The sequence below is a fragment of the Morus notabilis genome, unplaced genomic scaffold (genome assembly GCF_000414095.1).
Source record: "Morus notabilis unplaced genomic scaffold, ASM41409v2 Scaffold286, whole genome shotgun sequence".
Lineage (NCBI taxonomy): Eukaryota > Viridiplantae > Streptophyta > Magnoliopsida > Rosales > Moraceae > Morus > Morus notabilis.
The window spans coordinates 54,012-65,082 of NW_010365008.1; the positions used below are offsets into that span (position 1 = coordinate 54,012).

The 11,071-nt window shown below is 36.5% G+C and overlaps 2 protein-coding genes across 2 annotated transcripts; both read left to right on the forward strand.

Annotated features, from left to right (window-relative positions):
• LOC21393548 (cytochrome P450 81E8) lies at positions 1-2,331 on the forward strand. The gene is made up of 2 exons (XM_024171609.1): positions 1-891; positions 1,714-2,331. The coding sequence occupies exons 1-2, from the start codon at positions 1-3 to the stop codon at positions 2,329-2,331; spliced, it is 1,509 nt and encodes a 502-aa protein (XP_024027377.1).
• A 5,863-nt stretch (positions 2,332-8,194) lies between these two features.
• LOC21393549 (cytochrome P450 81E8) lies at positions 8,195-11,071 on the forward strand. Its single transcript, XM_024171601.1, has 2 exons — positions 8,195-9,279; positions 10,293-11,071. Exons 1-2 carry the CDS (start codon positions 8,377-8,379, stop codon positions 10,914-10,916), a joined length of 1,527 nt encoding a protein of 508 aa, XP_024027369.1. The 5' UTR covers positions 8,195-8,376; the 3' UTR covers positions 10,917-11,071.

Here is an 11,071-nt window from a genome sequence, read left to right on the forward strand (position 1 = left end):
ATGTTCCTCTACTTGTTGTACTTTCTAGTCCTATATGCCATGACCAAACACTTTCTCAACAAGATCCAAAACCTACCACAAAGCCCTTTTCCCGTCCTTCCCATAATAGGCCATCTCTACCTTTTCAAAAACCCCCTCCATCGATGTCTCTCCAAACTATCCGACCGGTACGGTCCTATACTTTTCCTCCAGTTCGGCTCTCGACCGGTCCTCCTCGTCTCCTCTCCATCTGCGGCCGAGGAATGCCTAACAAAAAACGACATCATCTTCGCCAACCGTCCTCATTTACTCGCTGGGAAACACCTCGGAAACAACTACACAAACCTCACGTACGCCTCCTACGGGGACCACTGGAGAAACCTCCGCCGAATAGCAACCCTCGAAATTCTGTCCTCGCATCGCGTCCAAATGCTCTCCCACATACGCGCCGATGAGGTTCGCTCGCTGATCCGACAGCTCCTGCGCTCTGATCAGAATCAGGCGGTGGAAATGAAGCCGCTATTTCTCGAGCTGATGCTGAACAACATGCTGAGAATGGTCGCTGCCAAGCGTTACTATGGTGAGAGCGTTGAAGATATTGAGGAAGCCAAGAAAGTTCATAAGATCGTGACTGATGGAAATCTTTTGGGCGGAACGTCGAATATTGGTGATTTTTTGCCGTTACCGAAATGGATTTTTAGTGGAGGGGATGTGAAGAGTTTGATTGAGCTGCAGAAAAAGAGAGTGAGTTTCATGCAAAGCCTTATTGAAGAGAGGAGGAAAATATTGACAAGCCACGGAAGTTCAATCTCTGAAGAGATGAAGACGAAATGCATGATTGACGTTTTATTGTATCTGCAAGAATCGGATCCTGAGTCTTATTCGGATGACATTATCAGAGGACTCATGCAGGTATAGTTCATATATAAATAAAACCTACCAAGCTTTTTTTTTTTTTTTTTTTAATGTGAATACACACGTGTCCAGCCAATACATATATTTCAGAAAAAACACACACACACAAACATCTTGTAACATATAAAAGTTTAGAAGTATAACTAGAAATTTAGCGAAATTGAAATTGAAAAAAAAAAGTGTGGTTTATAGCTAAATATGTAATGCTTTCACCACCGGAGTGGTAGCATGACGGTAAGAGGATGACTTATTAGGACCCTCTCCCATCATTTAGGGATTGATTTCCCTCGTCTGTAATGAGACTGTAATTGTGCCTCTTAGTGGGCCTGCCGAATATTGGCTTGGGCATGCTGTGACTTGTAGTCAGATGCTCGAGTAATCTTAACAAATATCTCTTGAAAGTGTATAGACTAGAATTTTTACTCTTTATTCTTGATTCATAATATTTTTAGTCAAATAATTATACTAATAAAGGTATTTATCAAGAATAAAAAGTAAAAGTCTAGAGTTATGCATTCTTAAGAGTAAATTATGCAATTTTCTCTAGCTTGCTGGGAGACGAAAGCATGGACCGGGATCATTTATTGTCCCGCATGTACTCTTAGTAATATCTCGTAATGTATTGAGTAGTTAAGACCCATAATGGATTCATTTTTTTTGTTAGTTATGGAGCTCAATACTAGCATAGCTTCAAGTATTTTTTCTCTTTTCTTCAAACAATATGGTCTCCAAGCATGATAATAAACCAAAAGAATTATTATAAATAAATTAAAAAATGAAAAGCTACTAAAATATAATTTTCACTTTGACTATATGCAGACTTTAATTACCTCAGGAACAGATTCTTCAGCTGGAACCATGGAGTGGGCAATGTCCTTATTGCTGACCAACCCAGAAGTTCTGAAAGAGGCACAAAATGAATTGGATCATTGCGTAGGACATGATCGCCTAGTTAATGAGTCTGATTTGCCTAAACTTTCATATCTTCATTGTATTATAAAAGAGACAACGCGGTTGTATCCTGCCGGTCCGTTGATACCGCATGAATCATCAGAAGAGTGCACAGTAGGCGGTTTTCGCATACCACGTGGCACCATACTATTGATTAATTTATGGGCCATACAACAAGATCCGAAGCTATGGGACGAGCCAACCAGATTTAAGCCGAAGAGGTTTAAACAAAGTGAAGGGGTGATGAGAGATGGATTCAAATACATGCCTTTTGGGTCCGGGAGGAGGGGTTGTCCTAGTGAGAATTTAGCCATGCGTATGCTAGGACTAACTTTGGCATCACTAATTCAGTGTTTTGAGTGGGAAGTGGGGAGCGAGAAGATAGACATGACAGAAAAGTTAGGAATCAGCTTGTGCAAGGCTAATTCGTTACAAGCTAAGTGCCGACCACGTCCAATTATGGCGAATGTCCTTTATCGAATATGAAGTAATAGCCAATGAATTGACCGGGCTTTGTGTTCGTGACAATTGGTGAAGAATGTGCAGATGTTACTGATATTCAATTCTTGTGGACTTTTATGCTTAAACGGTAGATCATAGGTAATTAGTGTTTCAATCTTAAAAGTTACTATTTGTAAATAGTAAAAATGATATTTAAACTTGTTGGGATTTCGGTTTGATAGTTGCCATTTTCTGATTCGATCAATTTTATGTGTTGGCATTGTTTTGGGCATGTTTTGGTGATTGATTTGATTGAAGATTGATTTTCAGTTAGGATCTTATTTTGGGAAGTTTCTGGTTATTTAAAAACTGTTAAAAATCAGCCATATTCACTACAAGAATTTGAATTTTTTGTTACCAAAAAATTTTGGTGGTAGAAAGTGAATAGCAGAAAGTATTAGTTATCAAAATTTTGGTAGCAAATAGTTTTTGTTAGCAAAAAACTTTTTGGTAACAAAATGTATTTGGTAATAAAATGTATGATATTCGGAGACCAAAAATTTCGGTAGCAAAAAGTGTGAGCTTTCTGCTACCAAAATTTTAATAGCAAAATATATTTGGTAGCAAAAAGTATGAGCTTTATGCTACTAAAATTTTGATAGCAAAATATATTTGGTAGCAAAAAGTAAGCGATTCAGTCACTAAATATTTAGTAACAAAAAGTATTTGGTAGCAAAAGTCATGAGATTTAGGAACCAAATATTTAGTATAAAAATTGAGAGATTTATATACTTGTATTTTTTGAAAAAAAATATATAAAAAAAATACCAAATATTAATTTAAAAATCTCTAAATATTTCAATACATATTAGAATCCAAACAAAATACTAAAATAGTCATACTTAAGCAAACTCAAACACTTATGCAAATATTGTACTAGTAAAATCTTAATATTACAAAAATTAAACGCTCTAACAAACTGAGGCCGGTGGTGGCGGTGGTGGAGGATCTTCTCTTCTTGGGACGAAAGGTTCAAGATGATCTGATGACAGATTTATCTGTTGAAGTAACTTTTGAATAAGCTCCTGTTATTGTTTTATTAGAATTTCCATATCCGACATACGACGTTTGTTTTCCTGAACTTCATTTTCAAGCTTTTCAAAAAATCTTACCATTCTTCGATCAATCATTGAGCATCCATCGGCACAAAGTAAAGTTGGGAATGTATCAAATCTAGATAACTACTATATCAAGCTATAAAGGTGTTTTAAATCACACTACCAAATAAAATGGCCTAAACATGTAAGACAAAGGAATCCTAGTCCTACTCTGACCAATCCAATTTTTTAACATAAATAGGACAACCTCAAAAATCTCTTGGCTCTGGATAGGTCTTCTCTTAACTAGCATTTTCTAATTTTTAATTTTTCTTCAAGTTTATGAAGAACCATAACTAACACAACACAAGACAAGAATACAAGAATGGGAGCCTGAAACATAATAAGACATAGCAATCATAGAGAACGGATTAACACTGAAAGATGTATCAAGTGGTAACCAAACAAGAAATATTTCAATAACAAAATGATGTAATATTAGCCGACCTGAATGTAAATATTAATGTTTTCATATGATTTGTTACCAAACACAATTTTTGGTAGCAAAGAACGCCTTTTTGTCACCAAAATAAGAATTTGGTAGCAGAATCATATTTTCTGCTACCAAAATTTGGTAGCAAAAAATTATGTTTTTTGTAGTAAAAACTTGATTTTTCGCTACCAAATTTTGGTGGCAAATAGTTATATTTTGCTTCCAACTCTTGATAGCAAATGTTATATGTTTTGCTACCAAAAATAATTCGGTAGCAAATACCTCGGGTGGGAAAAAATTTTGCTTCCCGCCAACTTTTTGTTACCAAAACATGTTTGGTAGCAAAAAAGTCATATTTTGCTACCAAATTTTTGGTGGCAGAATCTTATGCTTTTGTTACCAAATATTAGTTTGGTAGCAAAAAGCTATTGTCAGGAACCAAATTTCATTTTCCGTCATATTATTTGTTACCAAATTATATTTGGTAGCGGATTGTGTTATTTTTACTATCAAATTTGGTAACTAAAGCCTTGATACTTTCAGCTACCAAAGTTTAGTAGCAAAAAGTGTGTTTTCTGCTACCAAAAATTTTTTGGTATCAAAAAGTTTGGTCTCTTAAAGTGATTATTCTTGTAGTGATTTGATTTGATTTGGTAAAAGTCAACTTTTGGTCCCTTTTGGTGAGTTCGAATTTGATGGAATAAATGATTTGTGGATGAGATTTTGCTAGGCTAAACGAGTCATCAAAGCTTTATAAGAATATATCCAGGTTCGTGGATTTTTACATGGAAATATTTCAAGAATCAGCGTGATTAACATTCGGATCAGTTTTGACAGCTCTATTGCGGTACTTGTTGCAACAGAATTTGCAGTAGATTGTTGACAGTGGATTGCATTGAAGATCTTTAACAACTAGATTATTCGGCTATAGATTTGGAGTCTTACAATAATCTCGACGGGCCTTTGGAGCCTCAAAATTACAAAGAGTCAAATCATTTTGTGAGCATTTATTTTTTATATTCATTCAGGAGAAGGAATTTGGGTTTTTAGGGGAAAATTCAGTTTTGAAGACGAGTGGTGCTCGCTGAACAAGGTCATTAAGTAGATTCTTCCCGGCGGCGACAAATTTAAAGACGGAGTCTTTATTTGTATAAGTCTGATTTGTGTTTATAATCGTTGAGACTTAGTGTATTATTCATCATTTGGGTGTAGCCCCACGGATGTAGGTGGCATCGAACCGCGATACTGGTTTTTCTATGCCTATTTTTTATTTCGAGTTCTATATTCATTTGTTGAATCAATTTTTAACAACAAATTTAACATCGAATCCGCTAGAAGACTAAACCGGTACTAACAAAACTCATCCAGTTTGCAGTGAGTTGGACTTTCTTCTTCACTTCTTCACTACATTTCAGGTTACTGTATTTTCTATACTTTTTTATTATGAAAGATATATTGTTGTCCAAAATTTCATATTGGACAATGGATAAATATACTAGAAGAATATTATGGATGTCATGCATCAACTGCCGAATTGGTAACCTAGTCACGGATGTCGTCTTCTGTGCAAATATTGATTAATTAGCTCATGTATGTATGAGCATGACCTGTTGATCAGTCTATTTGCTTCTAGATAAAAAAATATATGTGTATATACACACACACACAAACACTTCTGCACTTATTAATTTGCTTCGAGATACAACGACACGAAAAGGGCATGTAAATTCATATCCATTTGTACACACAGAATTCTGGGTAAGTTTCTTCTCGTATAGGCTAGGGAACCAAGTAGAGGAGAGAGAGAGAGAGTGTGTGTGTGTATGATCTTAATTGGCAGAACTTTGGCCACCTCGACAATTGCTATTATATTTTTGTGAGGGAATGATTTTTGGTGTTTATAGTTATAAGGTGTTGGATCAATTCTTGCCTTGGTATCAGGCTAAATCTCCTATACTAACTAATGAAGTAACCCGTTCCGCATTGACGCAACTGGGTTCGATTTGGCTAGCGTTAATTTGAGCAAGTGAAAGTGCCAAAGTCTTATTAAGTGGACGTTTAGTTATGTATTCATAATCATGATTCAAAATTATTCTCGTTTTACGTGTATTTTTTATGAGAGAAAATACTGTAGAGAACCATGAATCATAATTCATAATCAGTGACGAATATAGGAAACAAACGTCTCCTAATTTTTTTAGACAATTTACACTGACACTCTGTGTTTGATCAAAATAACAGTAACACCCCATTGACCAAAACAAATAACGTCAAAACCCGATGACTTTTCAAAAAAATTACAGAAACACTTCTTCTGTTAGTTTATCATTGGTTAGTTGACCTTTAATGTTGATATATATTTGACTGTTAATTTCTTGAAATATTAAGGGGTTGTTCTTTTGCAATGAAACTCAGAAAAAGTTTGAATTTGAGTTACAATTTTATTCAAATTCATGTTCTTTTATAAAATTTGAGTTTGAACTCGAGTTTGGGGCTAAATTCTAGTTTAAAGTTTCCCCTTCAACTTGAGTTTATAAATTCAAACTCAAGTTAATGAATAATATTTTTTCTATTTTTAAAAATGTCATAACTTTTTCATTTTAATTCTGATTGAGATGATTTTTTTCTATGCATTCACAACGAAAAGACAAATAAAACCTCATTCATATACTCTATTAAAAATTTTCATCACCATTGAGTTTTTATTAAAATACTATCTAAATATAAATTTAAGTTTTGACTCATTCAAACACAAACTCAAAAAGATTCTCAATTCAAATTATAACTTAAATGTGTACATACACATACAAACTCAAATTATAACTTTAACTTAAGTTATAATTCAAACTCAACTTAAGATTATCACTCAAATCACCGTAACTTAAAAATGTAAAAAGAACAATCCCTAAGAATGCCCGTTCATAGCTCAGACGATGTTTATAATTATGCATAGTGTTTGAAATGGCGTTTTAACCCTTATTAAGCCAATTATATTTGCACTATAGTAATAAGAAAAAGTTTCTTCTTTGTTTTATTTTTCAAAACTTCTTAATAATAAGCAAATATTATTAGACTACATATAATTGATGAATTAGAAAGTTGGTGCTTATACTAGTAATGGTGCCTTTGGCAGTAACGGTGGAATGGCAATTGAAAAAAAATGGAATAGAAAAACTATTCTTATCTTTGATTCCTAAAATTAATTACATGTGTAAGCAACCCAAACACCCTCCTTTCTTCCTCTCAAGTGAAACTAATTGAAATTCCAACACAATCATCAACTAAATTAATTTCTCCGGCCTTCCCCTCTTTCTCTTAGTGAAACACTACTCATTTACAAAATCTCATGCATTTCTCAACTCTTTTCCCTATGGAAAAGCATGGCTGGCAAAACCCATATAACGATAAAGAAATATCAATCCTCATCTTCAACTCAGAGTAGATCTGAACAGTCCAAGGTCGTCTCTGTGCCTCGCCCATTCTCGATTCCAAGGAGCAGATCAAAGCAGATCTGTAAAGAGCCCAGCATCGTCGCCCGTGGGTCTGGTGGGTAATGGGGTTGTGTCATGCCGATGGGAGGGGGTCAAGGGTGGAGCGCCTCGGGCAAATGCCGGAGTACAAAGCGACAAGGAGCTTGGGTGGGAAGCGATGGACGTCGCGACGGATTGCGTGGGCTGCGACGGCGTGGCGGCTTCGCGCCGGAGTTGGTGGCGTGGACGATTTGCGGAGGTGGTTTTTTTTTTTTTTGCTCTCATTCTGATGTAGGTGCTTCTCCTCTCTAGCCATGCTTTTCTTTAATGGGTACTCTAATTTAAAACATGGAGGGCTGAGATTGAGTATAATTAGATCTATGGCTGGAATTAATTAGGGTATTCTTGTCATTTCATAACCAAACTTAACAGAGTTAATGAGAATGGGTGTTGATGTTATTTGTTTTGGTCAGGTGTCTTTATTATTTTGATAAAACACATGGGGTTTTAGTATAGTTTGCCCAATTTTTATTCATGAATAAGTAACGAATTGGGTAGTAGATTAAAAAATAAAATTAACAATTAATAAAATTAAACTCTTATTACATTATTAAAGTTTTATGTTTGATGGATAGCCACTCATAATTTTATATTTAATGAATAACTAATATAATCGTTAAAAATGGATAAAACTCTTAAATAGAAAGCAACCCTTTAAATGGACAAGTACCTGTCCCAATTTCGGGAGCGATTCCTCTCACTTCCAATATGCCTTCACGATCACGAGACCGCTTTTGTGCTTCCATTTCCCATTTGATTTTTCCACTTGAAAATATGACTAATTGACTTTTGCACACGCCAATTCCTCACATTTCTTTTCAAACTAAAAGTAATACCTAATCTTCCATTATTTTCAAAGAAATGACCAGATCAATAATAACTTAACCATATTAAGAAGCCAGAAATTAAAAATACTTGCATATAGATCTATAAAGAGAGGGATTAAAAAAAAAAAACCATCTTGTCCACCATGTTCCTCTACTTCCTCTACTTCCTGCTCTGTATAGTTCTTTATCTCTTCACAAATCACTTCCTCAACAAAATCAGAAACCTCCCACCAAGCCCTTTCCCGGCCCTCCCAATAATCGGCCATCTATACCTATTCAAGAAGCCCCTCTACCGAACTCTCTCCAAAATTTCAAACCGATACGGTCCGGTTCTCCTCCTCCAGTTCGGCGCCCGCCCCGTCCTCATCGTTACTTCCCCTACGGCGGCAGAAGAATGTTTGACCGCAAACGACGTCGTCTTCGCGAATCGCCCTCGTCTGCTTGCCGGCAAACACCTGGGCTACAACTTCACCAGCCTCTCGTGGGCCCCGTACGGTGACCACTGGCGAAGCCTCCGCCGCATATCCAGCCTCGAGATCCTCTCCTCCCACCGCCTTCAGATGCTGTCCCACATACGCGCCGACGAGGTCCGCTCCCTCGTTCGCCGGCTCCTGCGGTCGCGGCCGGATCAGACGGTGGAGATGAAATCTCTGCTCTTCGAGCTGACGCTGAATGTGATGATGAGGATGATCGCCGGCAAGCGGTACTACGGAGAAAGTCTGGCGGAGGTTGAGGAGGCCAGGAGGTTTAGGGAGATCGTGAGGAAAACCTTTTCGTTGGGTGCGACGACGAGCGTGAGTGATTTTGTTCCGTTGATGAGGTGTTTCGGAGGAAAAGAGTATGAAAAGAGTTTGATTGAATTGCAGAGAGATAGAGATGGATTCATGCAGAATTTGATAGAGGAGCACAGGAAAAGGGCAACGAGTAATTGTGGAAGTTGTTCACTGCAAGAAGATAAAAATAAGACGATGATTGAAGTTTTGTTGTCACTTCAGGAATCGGAGCCCGAGTTCTATAAGGATGAGATTATCAGAGGCCTCATGGCGGTAAGTCCTTAATTATCATATATAATTTGAAGTAAAATATCTGCTCAGACTTATTTCTTTGGGAATTTTCGTGTTGCTCTAGAAATATTGTATTTACTTATTTACATAAGATACATAGATCATGCTCTTTTATGTATTAATTATTAAAATACTTTAAGTAATAAAAAATAGTTTTCTCTGCAATGAGATGCCTTAAATAAATTTATTAGTGGAATACTCTGTTTTGACTGCTATATTATTTTTCCAACAATTAGATATGCAGAATAAACAGTTTTATGAGGTAGATTGTAAATTTTTAATACAGACTTAACTGTTGAAAGTTTAATCCAATAATTAAAATAGTGTGTTCCCCTAGTGATTTTTTTAAGAGATCTTACTTTAGAGGCTTCCAAAATAAAAAATTCATTTTGTTTTTTGAAATTTTATTTACATCATCGAATTTTCATACTTGTTTCTATTATTTGATATCCAATTATCTGTAACGTGGCTAAAAGACCACTTACACATATATAAAGCTGACAGAACATGTAGTATTGGTGTCAAAGTTATAAGTTTAGGTCAAGCTAAATGCTGATTCGATGCCTGTTATTATTGGTTCGGGCTCGACCCTAAATTTTTTAGGCTTAGAGTCGGGCCGGCCCGAACATCTATTTAAAGATTTTTTAAATACTTTATAAAATATTGGTTAGCTTTAAATTTTTTAAACTTAGAATTGGGCTGAGTTGACCCTCTCTTTTTTAAGACTTTATTGGCCCAAAATGTCTCCTTTGGCCGTCAGGTCCGGGCTCAGGTCCGGGCTTGGCCGGGCGGCCCAAACTTACACCGTACACATTTACATTTCCTATCAACTGAAACTTTATGTAATAATTCTTCAGTAGAAAAGTTTTAGGTAATAATTTAAGAAATTCCGTGCCTTTACCATATATTAGCTATATCCAGTGTAACCAATTATTATAATTCAAATTGTAAACTGAAGCTCTCCTCTTTTTTCTGTAATTCATGCATATGCACAGGTTTTGTTAGCCGCAGGAATTGATACCTCAAGTGGGACCATGGAGTGGGCAATGTCTCTTCTACTTAACCATCCAGAAGTTTTGAAAAAGGCGCATATAGAGTTGGAAAATTGCGTAGGAAATGAACGCCTTGTGGAAGAATCTGATTTGAAGAACCTTCCTTATCTTCATTGCATTCTGAAAGAGACCCTCCGGTTGTATCCAGCTGGCACATTACTGGTACCCCATGAGTCGTCGGATGAGTGCAAGGTGAGTGGGTTCAACATACCACGTGGCACTATGTTATTTGTGAATTTATGGGCCATGCAACGAGACCCTAAACTTTGGGACGATCCCACAACTTTCAAGCCAGAGAGGTTTAAAGATATGGAGGAGGGGATGAGAGATGGGTATAAGTTAATGCCTTTTGGGTCTGGGAGAAGAGGCTGTCCAGGTGAAAACTTGGCAGTCAGAATTGTTGAGCTGACTTTGGGCTTACTGATTCAGTGTTTTGAGTGGGAAAGGGTTGGCAAGGAGTTGGTGGACATGACTGAAGGCCCTGGACTCACCATGCCTAAGGCCCATCCGTTGCAGGCTAAGTGCAGGCCTCGTCCGACCATGGCCAACATTCTTTCTCAAATATGAAAAACTTGGAAGAAAAACTGATGTTTCTTTCTCATGTTGAACGTAGAATGATGATAAATGCTTCTGTACGTATCTTTTTTATGAGATCAGAATATAAATTTCTGATTACATGTAGAAAAATAAATAGAAAAGCAGTTGCATGCAGAGTTTGTTTA

What these genes read in the sequence shown, in the direction of transcription:
- LOC21393549 (XM_024171601.1), top strand. Translation starts at nt 8,377, where the DNA reads ATGTTCCTCTACTTCCTCTACTTCCTGCTCTGTATAGTTCTTTATCTC. An exon ending in TTATCAGAGGCCTCATGGCG is followed by an intron (nt 9,280 to 10,292) that starts GTAAGTCCTTAA and finishes GCATATGCACAG; the next exon opens with GTTTTGTTAGCCGCAGGAAT.
- LOC21393548 (XM_024171609.1), top strand. Translation starts at nt 1, where the DNA reads ATGTTCCTCTACTTGTTGTACTTTCTAGTCCTATATGCCATGACCAAA. An exon ending in TTATCAGAGGACTCATGCAG is followed by an intron (nt 892 to 1,713) that starts GTATAGTTCATA and finishes GACTATATGCAG; the next exon opens with ACTTTAATTACCTCAGGAAC.